Source organism: Centrocercus urophasianus, unplaced genomic scaffold (assembly GCF_019232065.1).
Source record: "Centrocercus urophasianus isolate 14NV4802_14NV808 unplaced genomic scaffold, USGS_Curo_1.0 seq_41, whole genome shotgun sequence".
NCBI classification, from domain to species: Eukaryota; Metazoa; Chordata; class Aves; order Galliformes; family Phasianidae; genus Centrocercus; species Centrocercus urophasianus.
This window is the reverse complement of record NW_024884989.1, coordinates 3,036,282-3,053,162: the sequence shown is the minus strand read 5'-3', so window position 1 is coordinate 3,053,162 and position 16,881 is coordinate 3,036,282. Positions and strand designations below refer to the sequence as shown.

Sequence of the window (16,881 nt, the reverse complement as noted above, 5' to 3'; positions counted from 1 at the left end):
CTTTAAGAAAACCTCTGAATGTATCTGTAGGTAACGTGCTGGACTTACAGGTTAAGATTTGATTACTCTATAGAAGGCACTAAGATCAGGCTGCAACTATATTGTAGCAGTACATGCATATTTGACACGTACACCTGCAGCTGGGTGCTCAGCCAGTAATTGATGAGTTAATGCTCTATGCAATATTTCAGTATCAAACTGAAGCATACTACAGTATGTGTAACTATAACATCGACAGAAACAAAACAGTGTCACGGCCTGCAACATTGCCAAAGCAAATGTTAAGTGAGGGTCAGCTGGAAAGAATATCAAAATCCAGTTAATTAGAACCACGCTGTCTGTGCCAGCACACCAGAGAATTAAAAGTTGTTCATCAGTGAAGGAGAGGCAAGCTTTGATCCTTCAGCAGCTAAACAGCACAAAACCCAATGTTTTTCTTGTCCTTTTTATCTTCTCTGCATCTTCAAATTATCACTGTGTTTGCTGCACAGGATGTGAAGTTCTGAATGAGTCACCTACAAAATGAGGTGGCAAACGTAGCACAGAGCTAGAGAGCTGTTCTGTCTTAGTGTCAACCTCTATTTAAGCTTGGCATTAAAAAAAAAAACAAACAACCCCAAGACCTAAGATGATGGAACACTGCTACAACAACATCACAACTCAGTTTCCCCATCACATCTCATAAATTCCTACTTGCACAGCATTAGCATAGTTTCAGCTACCATCTCTTCCCTTAGAATTTATCTCCTAATTCTTATTATTTGATAGATAATAACTTGCAATGGCTGTTAGTAAATGAGAGAAATTCACTAGTGCTTTGTTAGGTGCACACTGCAGTGCATGACCAAGATAGCTGAAAAGATCTAACAGACTGATCTGTCCTCTTTGACTGAGGGCAGATTGGACTGACTGGAGACAGAGCATTTAATATTATTTCATCAGTTCACCCATTACCACACGATATCAATGACAGACTATGGTACTGCAACATTGATCTGGAAATTCAGGTTCAATTCTTGGGTTGCACATCTATTGCGTGAGTGCTTCCCACTGCTAAGCATTAATTTCAACTGTGGATATACACAGATTCCTTCTTTTATTCCCAGCTCCCTCCCCCCGATGTGTGGCCTCTGGTCAACTACATTAACCAGGTTTATGTATACATATTTGTCATTTTGTCTTCCCACTTGCATTTTTAATAAAGGAAAACACATTTGGTAATAAAAATCAATGTTCTGTGGCTTTTTATAAGAAAGTCATTTGACATTAGCCCTAAAGCCTTTATCTAACAAAAAAATATTCCACAAAACAGTATTCTATAAAAGTGAGGGATTTAAACTCTGATAAACCTCCACCCAACTGTAAGTGGCCTCCACATTTTCAACTGTAAACTGCACACCATGTACAGCACTACTTGCATGGCCCCCCCACAGCCCCCTCTTTTTCAAAAGGAGGTTACAGCCTCACTGCTTATCAAAATACAAACCAGGCTGCTCAGGTTTTGACAGGGACCCACGTAGTATCCAACTAGGAACTGGGCAAACGTAACAAATACATGTATGAGTAACCCTAGACGAGGTAGTTCAGTATTGTGCCATACAAAGTGTTACTTGATTCACCTGGTGTACCCGGCTACTGCAAAGGTTAGTTACACATCAGTGCCATAAGCAATGATAGAGTGCCTATGCTACTGCTATGCTTAGTCACCAGCAAGCAGGAACAAGAATGTCTATGCTGAGCTACACACAGTATGCTCTAGATAATGTAATGGAGCATTTAGAAAGGACAAGTTCATTAGAGTATTGAGAATTTTTCCAATTTACACTGGTAATATTTTCATGAGAATGCTACTACAACATGTAGGAAGAGGCAAGTGGTTTTGTACAGGTTTTACCATCCTTAGTAATGTACCTTTTCCCGATTAGCTGGTGACAAACTTCTGTAGAGCTTCTTGCCTTGCTTGCCAGCATTCCAAATAGTGAATGATGACCAGGAGCTCAGGACTCTATCCTCAAGAAACTTGACTCGGTGATTCCAGATGGTTTCCCTAAAGAATTAGAAAGAAATATATTATTTTACATATACACACCCACATAAACCTGATCAAAACAATTCACACATAATACAAAAATGGCAGCAATTTCCCAGGGCCACATCTAACTGTTGGCAGAAAAAAGGAAATTCGGTGGAAGCCCTTGGACAAAAATCATTAAGATCAGAAATCATAGCTGTTATTTTCAAGAACTTTAACATGGTAATCAAATTCAATACCAACAATTCCAACTGCCCATCAACATGCTGTTTGCCCACTGCGAGACATCAGATGAACTGCCCTATCACCCTGCAGTACATACAGGCAAATTATCTCCTAATCCCAATTCTTCATACTCCACTTGCCTATACATTTATTCTTCTTTGTCAATCCAAGCTTCCAATCTCACAAATTCACTACTCCAGTCTAGCCAAATAGGCAGCCCAATGCTGCATGTAAAGTCCAAACACTGTCGTACTCAGCTCAAGTCTTCAAAAAGTCAGTTTTCAAAGCTCAGGATCAGTAGACATTGGTACAACAACAAATAATCAATGAACTGCAGAAGTTGCATACAGCAACGGAACTACCAGCCCTTACACACAACTCAGCACTTGCTAATAGCACACACGTTAGACCAAGTGCTTTTATTTTGAAGCCTTCCAAGTATTATTCAGCAACAGTGCAAATAACCAACTATGCCTTCTTTTGAAGATGACCTTTTTAAGAAATAAAGAGCAATAGAATTTATTATCGCTTTTACTTTCGAAGAAAAAGTGCTATGCCTTGTAAGATACTTTAGAATATACTTTAGAAACGACCAAGCTGGCACATGCCTGGGTCAAATTACACTTCAGGTCTTCAGATTTGTAATACATTTCACAGTATGACTTAAGCCAAGTGGTTGAGGTAAACAGCAGTGAGATGAATATCAAATGATGAACCATGTGTCTGTACAACGAGTAAGAAGGGAACACGTAATATCCTTAAATGCTGATGGCTGGCTGGGATCTTCAAAAGGTTCAACATACAATCTCAGCAAGAGAGGACAACTTCAAGGCTTACATTCGTATCCTGTACATCCTAACTGACTGAATTAATTCAGTCTCACAACTGTGACATTATTCTTTTCTTTTGTGCACACCTCCTATCACTTTCAAACATTTATGTATTAAAAAAAAAAAATCTATTCCCACCATATAATGTAATATTTTAGACTACATAATTTACAATGGTTTAAAGAAACCACCTGCTCTCAAGAACATCTGTTTAATGTTCAGAGTTCACATTGTATTCATTAACCAGGAACCTATCTGATACTTACAAACAGTGCTCCAGATACGATACACCGATTTCCTTAATTTATGGTTTGACAGACAAATCTAATGGACATCTCTTGAACAAGACACTGTGTTGAAAAGTAATTCTGTCAGAAATTCCAAAAGCCATCTAGTTTCTTATCCTTGCTGAAAACATTTCTTCAAATGGCTTTTCCACTTGACTATAATGCCAGAACACAATACAGTTTAGAACAATTGTTACCAATCATTGTACAGCTTTAATAGCCCTTGTGACTCAAAACGTACGCTGCTTTAAAAAAAAACATTCAGGACTAAATCATGCATTTATGAATAGTCATTCTCTGAAATTAAGCACTAACAGACTTGTTGTTTCCTTGTCTTTGGAAATACGTATTTTTCCTACCAATACACCTTTGACACACACAATTTAAAGCTCCATGATTTTCTGACATTATTAAGTTCATATGGAATTTATGCATTTTCCAAGAATGTGTTGTTTCCTTTTGCTTTAAATAAAGCTTCTAATTAATAGGTCAGCACAGGTTATCACAGGGCAGCTGCAGTAAGTTTCAACCTCAGCTGTCTACCTGGCCAGGCCTGATTCCTGGTTTTAAGAGCAACTTGCCATATAGAAATCAAAAACCATTCACAATTTCCTTGATAGTAAGAATCCAAACTGCGCAGGCCGGCAGAGTCATGAAGAGGAGCAGTTCTGAGCCATTCTCATCAATGAATCAGGCTGCTCCCTTCTGACTATCTGCAGTCCTGTATGCATCCATTGTGATTCTCTTACAGAACCGTACACATGCTACACACAGATTTATGATGATCTGGCATTATGTCTCATCTTAATTTTATGAAAGATTTTCAATTTCTTTCTTTTTGTTATGGATCATCAATTTCCATAAAGGCTGCACTGGATCCTATTTTGTCGTTCCAAATGACTTTAATGAAGCATACCTCAAAGGCACAAATATACACAAGTATAAAATTTGAGGCTATTAAAAATTTATTACGTAACAATTTCTACCAAAAGTTTGTTAGCAAGCTTTTCTTACATCTTAACAATGGGAATTTTGTTTTCATTCGTGCCACTCCTCCACAGCCCTCATAGCACACAGGCATATGGATTCTTTCTGTGATTATTAGCCAGCTCTTGAGAGCCTGCCTCACTTCTGCAGGAGATCCCGAGCACAGCCAAATCCTTATATGGCTGCTTAGCACTTCATCATTGATTGTGGTGCGATAACTTGGAAAGAACTCCTCACACAAATAAACGTGCCCACGAAGAATTAGCCACTCCATATAAAGTTTTGAAGACTGAGGCCATGCACCAGCACTTCAACTAAAGGAAAAAAAATCTTGGATTTGATTGCAAATCTCTTCTAATGCAACCACAAGCTGCATTCCTGCTGCAAAGCTTTAGCTGCTGCTGGCATCCTCTGACACTTCCATTTTTCCATGTTCATTACAGCATGTTATATTCCCAGAAGGAAAGTTAAGGGAAAGAACTATGAAGGTCAAGTATTTTTCCAGAATCATGTTACTGGAAATTCTAGAGCTTCTGCGAGTTTCTAAAAAGGAAGATTGTGGCTTTACACGTAAATGGAAAGGTTTGAAAACTGATTTCACTTTGAAATGTGACTTCAGAAGAATAACAGTGCATTATTTTCCAGAGGTACTTCAGAATATGTCCCACTGACTTGAGCAGCACAGTCAAGTTTCTTTCCTTCTTGAGTTTTAACAAAGTCAAGGAAGGGGAGGAAAAAAATAGGCAGCCTTCCAAGGGTAAAAGAGGAATTATTAGCAAACCTCCAGTTCTGGACCAAGCCTCCTGAAGATAGAGCTGATATGGAGAAGCTAGTCAGGGCACAGGATCACCAGCAGTAGAGCCAGGGTCAGAAAGAATCCAGCAAGGCTTTCAATCTACTCACTGCTAGATGGCTAAAAGCTAGGAAAAATAACTGAAATTAATTCACTTAAAAAAAAAAAAAAAGTTAGGCGTCATTGACCAAGAAGAGACTAACAACTGTGTTTTCAGAGGCTCTACAGCAAGCAGCAAGAATGGCAGAGTTGTTGGGGAGAAGCCTAGAATTTGATATTTCTGTGCACTGACTCTCAGCAACTTCTCACACTCCAGCTAACGAGCACTCAAAAATGATCAGGCTGAAGCAGACCTGCTGACCCTATCTTGTATACGAGCGTTACACTGAGTAACGCAAGAGTGGGGAGTAAGCAAACTGCACTAAGAATGTGAAACTCAACATTAACTAGACTTCTGTTTGAACACAACAGCACTGTTAGACAGCTTTATTTAAACCCCAACAAATGTTTTTCTTGAATGAGAATTTTGGACTTCGTAAGAGAAGCCAATATATACAGCAATTATGAATTTCTTCTAGCATCACTATGAGACGTTCTTATGATGAATTACCATATTCACTATAAGCTCAAACTGAAAATTTCACTTTGTTGTTGTTTTTAAACTGATTCCCATATCGTATGCACCCTTTTTAATGAAAAAGTTAAGATATATCAACACTTAGCAATCTGGAGTTACAACCCTGAAAATCATTCAGCAGTGTGAGCCCAGATGGTCATATAGATATGGAGTCAAGGGGAGGCGTTTGTTTTTGAGCTTTAATTACAGCAACAACAACGGACTTAATCTTTATGAAAACATGCTCTTTATGAACAATATCTCTCACGTGTTGAAGCAAAAAGTAGCTCCTGGTGTGTCAAAAGGGAGAGTTTCAGTTACACCCTTTTGGTTTCTGGTTCACCTAATTTGCCACATTTTTGGACGTTTCCAGAATAGATAACTGGGATTCCTGCCTTGAGGGATAAGGGAATGCCATTTTCCCATCATTTAAGAGCCAGTGCAGGTGCAACAGACGGGAACTGTAGCAACGTGCAAAGCATGCTTAAAGAAAATGCCTGAAACAATCTAGAAGTTGTACAAACCGCTTCTCACAGATGATTCTCACAGCTACTTTCAGATTTCATGTTATTACATATTCAAATAGCCATAAGCAAAACCTAGAAGCTATCATTATTCTACATCATCCCAAAACAAAGCTGCTTTCACCTACCACCTCAGATAGGATTAAAGGCAAACACTTTGGTAGTAGCCTTTAGTATCATTTCCCAGCCTCTTCTCAATCAACAGCATTTTTCTCAGTCAGAAGGTGGGACACAAACTCTTCTGATTACAGAAGCTGGCACCCATTGTAACACAACTCTTTAATCAAAATCCTTGAAGTACACAATTTTTTCCTCATTTCTTTCATTTTCCCGTCATTCACAAATGTCAGACATACATTTTTTAACTTGGAAAATCATTCTCATGTGGTATGCCCACTCAATCCTCCTAAGCTATGCAGTCTGGAAAGAAGAAGAGGAGCCAAAATTCTGCAGGATCGACATGAGGGTATTCATTCAGTGGGTGAGAAGTGTGCTTCTCAGTCCCCTGCAATTATTGCCATCCCATCCACCCTAGTAATGTAACAATGGAGCTCTGTTAAAGTGTGTGCTGACCTACTGACTGAATACAGGAGTCAAGAAACATCTGCTCCATTCCTATTTTGAAATGAAAGATAATGTGACAATAAAAGCTATATGATTTAATGTCTGAGCTCTGTTAAACCTCACCATAACGTTTGACTCCCTCTCCCCTCCTTCCCCCCAGTGAGGTTACATAAGTGAATCAACAGAGCAAAGACAGATGTACAAGTACTTGTGAAATGTAAAAATACAAGCCCAGTATCCTAAAGCAGTATTGAAACTGTAGGCATTGATTATCATCCACAGTAACACTATAAATCTGACCTTCCCTCTACATGAGGTCCCACATGCTACTCAGGTGACACCAGACAGGAAGAACAGCTATTCAAGTGAATAGCCTCTGCCAGTGTTTTTTTTATTCATGGCAGGATAATAGAATTTTATATGAGGTGAATCTCACCTGATAGATAATCCAGAGATGGAAGAACAGAGAACTTTTTAATCACAGCGAGAGCTGGAAGAACACACTCCTTCCAGCTAGATTTTTTACAGCTAGCTTTGCATGCAGAATTCACAGCCCTTGCAATCCACAGGAAATTCAGAAATGAATCCTATTTGAACCCTGACCATACTGGTGAATAAACTGATTTTTTTGGTCGCTGTTGTTCTGTTGAACTTTATCTGAACTTATTAATTGCTGCACTATATCGTACTACTGAGTTATTACATTTACACTGTTAATAGGTTCTATTAATGTCTGAGTTCATTTTCAGGTCGTGGGTCATTAACTGAGGCATGGTTTGCATTGTGGCCTATTTTTCATGAAAGGCTTATTAAGAAAGACAGAGACTATCAATGTTAATGCCATTCGCTTTTCAAGAATCTAATGAGGTCATTAGTTTTCATGTTTAATTGAAGTGCCAAATGCAGACAGACGATAAAAATGCAGTTGACCTCATCTTTACTACCGTCGTGCAGGAAAACGTTACGACTGTATCCGCTCCTGCTTATTTCTGGATACATGTTTTTGCAAGAAATTAAGCAGCCATTCCAGTGCTCATCAGTGATATGAGACCATGCCTCAAGTACCTCTAAAAGAACTGAAAGCGTGTTCAAACTAAGGGCCTGTTCTTTTGCTTAGATGACACTGGAAGCTTCTAGTGCCTGACACCAATGGTTTTAGTAGATTACGTAATATGGGATATTTCTGCAGAATAAGCCTGTACAACATTACATTTGTTCTGAGCACACAGCACATGAAATTACTACGAGTTATTTAAGCATGCTTCAAATTTTCTGTATAAAAGAAAATCTCCCAAATCTCAGTGGGAATCTGACCCTGTTTTCTGCATATCTTAAATTTCTCTTGACCAAAAATTTGTAAATTGCTACAAAGATTTCCTACCTGCCCCAACTGTCTTCATGTGCACCACCACTTAAAGACAAGTACAGTGTTTTATTGCTCATATTTTACCATACTGACTTTTGTCTTGCAATGCAGTACATTGTTTAATATACAGTTCATTTTTCTCCCCTTTAGCAAGATAAAGATCTATGAATTTTATGATGTTTTTATTACACACCAAACTTACCGTAGTACTTCTCACTATAATGCCAACTCTGATATTCTGTCAGATCAGTGCAACAGAGCCCTGTAGCACAAAATACACACACCCCTAGGATAGAAGCTGTAAACTGAGATAATATGATTTAGATCCAAGAGATACAGCGTGGGATTTTTTTGTAGTAGTAGTAGGCTGAAGTTTCCCAAATCTTGTATCATTCATCCACATTCAGCAGGTATTTGCCATATACTTTAGATGAGATTTCAATGAAAGAGCTTATATTTTTGTATGCATCTAATGAAATGTAAATACAGCCTGCACTTGGTTCAGATTCTGTCACACACACAGCATTTGATATTTTAGTCTGATACCTCCAGGGAGAATGCAAATAAGTTTTTCTTCCTGCTTCACAGATACCTTCACCTTTAGAAATCTGTTCCAGAAAGATCCCAATCATAGGAAAGGACTTAAAGAGCATTGTTTACCATTATGCATACTAAACTAAACAAAATTTTGCTTGCCAGAATAGCTTTATATATACACTTTAACAAGTTTGAATATGTGGGATCATGCATTTTCACTGAATAGTAATGAAAGACATTTGTATAAACTGAAATCAGTTCACAATAGGATGTGAATGCCCATTGTCTTTGCTGAAGGACTGTGTGTGCACCTTTGCATAAACAAACTCTATTAACTAGCTCCCAACTCTGAAACCAGACATAAACCATTAAAACTCTCAACTTTCCTGTAAGTGCCACTTTTCTCTCAATATATTAATCTGGTTCCTGGTTTATCACTCCCATATCCAGGCTTAGGCTAAAGCTGAGAGTGCAACGGCCAATGACAAAGGCAAAGTGTCAGAAAACTGCTCAAGTAAAACACCCCAACAAGACAAAGGCTGCGGGAAAAGGCTGAACATGTGTTACAGATTGAAAGTGTAAAAAGGGCAAATTAGGGAAGGCCCGATTTCAATGCTAAACCTTTGTGGCGAGTCCCACAGCAACGCACACTGTAGCATTCAGGAACAAATGCTGGCTAGTCCTTTACAACTTAGGCAATAAGCAGGGGAGCATGCCAGTATGAAGAGATCTTACACAAGTTCACATTTGTAAGTTTGCACAAAATATTGTTAACAATACTACCAACAAAAAGCCAGCAGGAAGAATAGCTAGCCCGCCTTCTGAGAATGAGACGAGCGAGGCGCCAATTTGGACATGCAAGCTGCACATCTGAAACAGCTTACAGTGTTTCCACATTCTCACAGTGTGTTGTAATTCAGGGTGCTTGTGCCACACAACCTTGTAGATCTGAATAAGCAACAGCTTGCAGTAAATTCAGAACAAACTCATTTCCAAGAATAAGATGCTTTCCCACAGATAGAAGCAATAGTCTTCCAAGAGTCCCAACATCCCACGATGCATGGCTGAAAAGTTTGTAACTAGCTGCCAAAGCCATCATGCACACAAAAGGAAAAACCAAATGCCAATTAAAAAAAAAAAACCTTGTGTTTGTTTACAAAATCCAAAAGAGTATCTTCCATTTGTTTGGAATGACTCTTTGAGTATTTACAGTAATAATATTGTGATATACAACTAAAATGCATACAAATGTTTTACTAGTCAGTGCTACAAAGCCATAAACAGGACTGACTGAAGAGTGTAAGTCATTCATCAGTAAGAAAACAGTTTATGTAATTACCACTGTAGTTTGGTTGTGAGACTCTTAAAGGATAACAAAACTCAAACATTTCACTAGTGTCAAAATGTAAGAGAAACACTTCTTTTGTCATGACTTTGGCTCAACTTGCATTACTTCTGATCAGAAAGAGCACTTTTGATAGATAAAGCACTTCAAAGAATCAGCAATCGACAGTTTAGCTTCATCTTGAAGGGTAGAACAGCACTGTAAAGGCAGCAGACAGCTTACAAGAAAGCACCTGAGAAGATTACTCCTACACATCCTCAGAAGTATTTTTCAAACCTTGTTATCTGATTTAGATGTTTTAGACTTTTTAAAATATGAGAATAGTTTTCGTAAATGCTGCAATTCTCAGATCAAATATCTGTTTTTTGTTCACTTTCCTAAGGAAGATTTTTGTTAGTATTACAATAGGTTTCTGTATACTTCCTTAAAACCAAGACAGTTCTTTTTGAAATTAAGCTTTAAAATAAAAAATATATGTGTGTCTTACATTACAGTTGAAGTATAAAAAGAAAAATCTTATTAGTAATTTTAGTGTAATGCAATTTTTATTTTTTATATATATATATTTTTTGCAATAATCTGCAAAGTACTGAAGAAGTTATGGCTTCACTGCCATGTTCAGTTGATGAGAAACACGATCACATTCAGTATTTCCAATTGCCTTAAGGGCAAAAAATGTAAATACTTGAAATAAGCAGAGAGGTTATTCGGGCAACTTGCAGAATCTGAAGTGATAAGATACTGAACTGCCTCAGCGGAGTGGATGGGAACTGGAAGCTGAGAAAGCACTGCTGTAATGCAGCCACCAGAACTCCCGATTGCTCTCACTGTACCTGTTGTGAAATTATTTCAAGAATAATTGCAAAGACTGAACTATTTCTTGGAATATTTGTCCAATGTTAAAATGCCTTCACTCCATGGGCATCAGCACCAAAGATTTCTATTCGTAATTTCAATGCCAGCATTATATTATGTTCCTCAAAAACAGGTTATAACAAAACAAAACAGGAAAACTATCCTTCCATCGGTAAATACAGGATGTTATCAGCATATTAAGATTTCATTGCTCCTCGGCTTTCTTGTTTGTTTTTTAATAAAGCATTTGTACTGCTAATCATCCAAGATGAAGCTGATTTTTAAGTTCTACAAAACAAGCCTCAACTTACTCAAGGACAGAATGAGTTGCAGCCTGTGGATGGTAACGGTACAGCAGAAGGCAATGGTTCACTCGAAGGACTTCACCACCCTTCTGGAGATGTTTATAAAAAAACAACAAGTCTTCTGGAACACCCTGGAAGAGAAGCAGTTCTTTCATACCACCAAGTGACTAGTTGCATCTAAGTATATATTTTATATATTTTATATATTTCTGATAAATGAAATTATTTCTGTATATCTCCAGGAACTTACCGAATGCTTCACTAAGTAAGCATATCTATACAAAAGACAAAGCTACTAAAAAGCAAGCAGTGCTGTTTGAAAATGAAATACATCTGACCTTAAGGACATAAGTAGAAAAATAAATGGTCTCATTTTGACAGGGAAAAGCTTGATGCAGATCAGTCCCAAAAAGAGATAATCCAGCTGCTTAACAGTTCACAAAGCCTCAAAAGTGCCAAGCAACCAAGTAATTTATTGAAAGGGAACAGTGACTTCAGAAGAGTGGGTTGTTGCTTTTTTCCCATTTTAATAGAATTAATCTTCTTTCTTTGGTTGCCAAACACTGGTCTCTACTTAGGAAAGGTGAATCAGGCTCCGTAATAACAGACATGAACTTTCAATAAAAATAAAAACGGTTGGAATGAAGCAGCATTTGAAAAGTAAAGCATCTTTTCTTGCAACTTATTGCCACGTCATGTTCTTCATAAGGAACTGCAAGCAACAGTGCTGAAACTGCAGGGAAGAATCCTCCTAGAACTCTGGAGCCGTCAGGCTCCCAAAAGAATAGAAATGCCATAATCATATGCAGCATTTTTCACCCAAAATCAGAAAATCTTCATGCCAGAGACAGTGTGTCAGAAGAACAATCATATGGCACGTAGTACTTAAGTGTGTCTTACATACCAAAGCATAAACCCACCTTTAGTGATACAGCCCTGCAGTCAAAGTAAAAAAGCATCCATCTACATTTTGCAGTAAAGCAACTTCTTGAAAATTTGAAGTTTGGCTAGAACATCATTTTTCCTATGTTTAAATACAGTTTTTTCTTTCCTCCAGTGGAGTGTTTAAACATTCCCATAACTTTACCAGGCTGAAAATCTCTGATAGAATAATTTTGCCAATTAAGTGTAGAGTCAATAAAAAGCTGAAAAGCAACACAACAATGTGAAGACTATAGAGAAGGAATAAGAGAGACAGAAATAGATTTGTTTCTGTAGGAATAATGAGGGGGTCAAAATCCTTAAATGTAGATATTTTATTTCAACACACACAAAAAAATAATGAAAATCCAAGGGGAAAAAAAATGAATTGAATTTTTTTTTCGCCCATTACCACAGCTTCTGAGTTTCTTCCATAATTAAGAAAAATAGATTCTCTAAATTAAAGCTCTGGATACAAAATGCCTATGTGGTTTCTTCTGGCCCTCTAGTTACAACAGTAACACAGTTCAGTGCCTGTTTTTCATACCCACCACACTGAGTGCTGGTGTCAGACAGGGTCTGGACAAAGCAGTCAAGGGGGGAGGAGAGGGGATAAGGCAGAATGGCTTTAAACCCAGAAAACAAATCCAAAACACTCAGTCGAACACATGTGTCTTGGGAGAAATCATAACTAATTCAAGCTTTGTACTTCACAGCTCCAGACCTCACTGTATAATAGATTGATTTAAGGCACTGAATTGGACCCTGCTCCCAGATCCACAAATAAAATCGGTTCCATTCTGTCCGATTGCTTGGCAAGGGCAGCTTGTCAGTAAAAGTTCATGTTTCTCTTTGTGAATATTCATTTAATTTCTAGCTTAAGAGCTCAGATACAGATGAAAACGTTTAGAGAACTTCATATAATTTATGATTTATACGAACTGAGTTGAAAGTCACAAAAGTAATCTGAGGGAGACCGGAGCAACAAACAGCAATCAAGGCTTCAGAAAAAAGCAAACTCAGATTCTTTCCATTTATCTTATAGGACTTACTAGCCTTTTCTTATTCTGAACTTTAATGGAATTACTGAGAATTAGCAGCAAAGTTTTAAAATTATTCTTTGAAGTATTTCTTTGCAGTCAGGCAATAGACTGAGACTGACAAGGCACATCTCTGCTCTTTTTGCTTTTGGATATGGTTTACATCATTCAACTTAATAGGTACATTAAAGAAGAGAATTACTGAAGAAGCAAAAGGATCTTTCACAACGCTGTTTGGTTCTGGAGAGCTCTTTTACTTTAACCAGCAGAAATACTATGAAATAAAGTATGCTCACTGCCAGGAACAAGCAGGTGCCTTGTATTGCTCAGCAGTGGCCTCTCACATTACAAAGGAGCAGCACTGACGTACATCTTTCAGGGGAGGAAAGATGTTGACCATGTTACAGATCCTGCAGGGATGGGACTTCCTACAGCTCTTGAGCATGTAAAGTTCGGTGCAGTACAAGAGTTTCTTCCCAGTTGAGAGGCATTATTGGATCCAGATGGCATTTTAAACACCAGGAACCTTTGTCAAACAATGCAACTTTCAAAGAAAAGGCTGCTTTAACTGCTAAAGGGATACTTCAGCATATTTTTGGAAAATTAATACCCGTAGCTAAAAGTATCAATCTAGGATATCAGCAATAACCTACCACATAAATAGTTTTCAGCATTAATATAATTATATTGCACAGTTTATATGTTACTGGAGTACAAATGGAATTTTCCACATTATAGGCAAAATCCAACCATACGTGCTGTTGCACTAAGGGATGGCCTCAGCCTATCAGCTGCACATTAAGATTCCTAGGAGAAAAAGCAGTTTGCACCTGCTCTGTTCTAACCACCACACACCAGCCACATTCAGATTAACAGTTCACTTTAATATGTTGCCTCTAAGCAAGTGAAAGACGTGTATTTACCCAGTATTTTGGACAGGTTTCACTTGACTGTGCTAACAACTCGGCTGGATGCATGCAGGGACTAATTTTGTACATGATGTCAAGCAGACCCAAACCTGAACTAAAGCAACTCCTTGTTAGGGGACAAAACTAAATGTTCCATGATTCATCTCTTGCCTCCTCCCTCGCCTTGCATTTCCCACTCCTGTGCACAGAACTGTGCATCAAGGGCAACATCCTCAACACACGTACTTCATAGGGAGCTTCAAGCCAGCTCTCAAGACAACAAGAAATTCTGGCTTCGAATGTTGCAGCTCCACCACCAGTAGGCAGTATCTTAGGCCCAGCTTACAGTACTAACAAAAAGAGAATGGGAATCTGGAAGATGAAGGTATTTATCTATGAATTCTGAAGGACTTTTAATTAAAAAGCTGCCCTGTGTGCAATACTGCTCCTCAGCTCCTGTAACTGCTAACACCTGGTGAGAAATCTGCAGCAGCTGGTGTTGGTCACTACAGATCTACAGACTGAGAAAAGTTGGTTTTTCGGTCAGAGGGCACCGATAACCACAGAAAAACAGCAGGGGAGCGTTGGATAGAATAAGTCAAAATTTCTTTCATTTCTCAGAGGAGCCTGAAGTTGCTGTATGGAACATATCACAAAGAAAGCAATTCTTGTTTCCATACTAACTTGCTTCTTATGGGATCTTGGTGAGAGTTTGTTTCATCATCATTTAACTAAGTTCCATCCCACTACAAACTTTAGGACATTAGATAAAGAAGAAAAATCATGCTACTGTTACAGTGGAGTTGCCTGGAAAACAGATCAAATGGTGCATGTTACAACACCTAAGGTTAAGCAGGAAAAAAGCGTTGAACTCCAAGTTGTTCAGCACCAAAACAGAGACGTCAAGTAAAAATTGAAGTACTTATGGCAACAGCTGCTCCACAGTATTTCCTCAGTCTTGAATGAACTGTTGGACTTATGGAAGGAACACAGAGAAGGGTGGTAGCATGAAGGTGAATTCAGAACATGGCTTCTGGTGAAGGAAATCCTCTTCCCTCAGAATCAAATGCTCTTCTGCCAGGTGCCATCATCTAGCAATATCTGCTGTTCAAGGAGTACTGACTGGGAAAACTACTGAGCTGTTGGAAGTGAAGATTAAGAAACTGCAGCTATTGTCTATTTTAAATGTGGAAGTAGAGAAAAAACAACTGAAGTAATTTATGAAGAATTATCTCTCGGGATATTCATGAAGACAATTTCTGTATTAAATTACTATATTTTGATTTTGTAGGGAACTTCTCGCTGAAATTACTTCTCTCAAAGAGAAATCACCACAGTTGAAGACATTCCTTGAGCTTCCATTAGAGCAGTCACCAGAAGTATGCAAGCAGAGCAATCACAAGCTATGTTAAATAGCTGTGAATACCTTCTCCTTAGGATTATCCTGTATACTCTCAAGTCTCTCTCTGTAAAACTGTCATACCATCTTTTGGCTCCTATCCAAATCATGGCTTTAAATCATTTTCCTTAGTTTTAAGACCTGGGCCTCTAATGTGAAATTTACTTAATGGTTTGGAAAATAGCAGGTTACAAGAAATTCTTTCATCCAAATAAATTCAGATAAATTTGGTTAAAGATGATAGAAACATCACACAAAAGGGATGTGATAAATTCTAAACGGTATTTAATGATAGGCTAACCAAAAATGTTATTAGGCATGGGGAATGGAATGAATTTTCAAATAGTTTTACAGACTCATTTATCATTGGCTCCACCACTTTCATTTTTTTTCAGATCAAATACTGATCTCTGTCCAGCATAAACAATACCAAGCAAGAAAACATCAGCATCTGTGCTTTCTCAGACTCTTACCCAGATAATGTCAGATTTTAATTTTTTAAGATTACACATAGTTTTATCTTTATATTCTGTCAATCTACCCATACTATTAACATAAACATCAAATCACAATTTCCTCCATGGAAGAATTATATTCCATTTGTACTAAGCACTGAAACATGAAGAACAGGTGTTTGGATTTAAATCCAAATGAGAAATGCAGCTTTTTGGCATGCAAATAGTTTAGCAGATGGAGAAGGCTGAAACGTGGACGTTTGTTGGCCTCTCTCTGTGTTTATTTGCAGCAATATGACACTTAGAGGTCACACCGTTGAATAGTAACTCAAAAATGGAGACAGAAGAGATCAAGTTAACACAGTGAGATGATGGGTCAGGTCAGAACATACAGACATATAGGTAAGATCAGTAAGAGTCCTTACTAGTTTATGAAGGCACCAGTTCATAACAGGTCTATAAACAACAGAAAATCTTTGCCTCAAATTCTTTTCAAATGGAAGAGTCATATAAATACTTACAGTGCTAAGTGCTAAATGATTTTGTATCCTCTGACCTCACTGTTTATGACCAGTTGCACTTCTTGTTAGTAATCTGTTTAATGCCCTCCGTACAAGACAGAGTTAATTTTGATGTCAGGTCACAATGAGGACAAAAAGTTGAACTTGTCACTGAGAATTTTTAGGGCTACAGTGCTGCTGCAAAATCATTAGGACTAAAATTTTCAACATATTATATGTGAGTAATACACAACTACACATATAAAGCTAGACAAAATTTCTAAAAAGGCATAAAAGCACAAAAGAAAACCAAACAAAGGAAGAAAACCAAATATAAAAGCAAAGCAGACTAATGGTCTGTTTAACTTCACCTCTTGAACTTTATCATTAGG

The 16,881-nt window shown here is 37.9% G+C and overlaps 1 protein-coding gene across 10 annotated transcripts in view; it reads right to left on the bottom strand.

The window, feature by feature from the left end:
- Positions 1–16,881, bottom strand: part of B3GNTL1 (UDP-GlcNAc:betaGal beta-1,3-N-acetylglucosaminyltransferase like 1) — a 112,685-nt gene that overhangs the window by 15,499 nt on the left and 80,305 nt on the right. For all 10 annotated transcript variants that reach the window (XM_042833237.1, XM_042833228.1, XM_042833229.1 and 7 more), the window contains 2 exons: positions 11,273–11,397; positions 1,912–2,047 (listed from right to left, as the gene is read on the bottom strand). In XM_042833237.1, the coding sequence (XP_042689171.1) occupies positions 1,912–2,047; positions 11,273–11,397 (261 nt within the window). The remainder of the gene's footprint in view (positions 1–1,911; positions 2,048–11,272; positions 11,398–16,881) is intronic.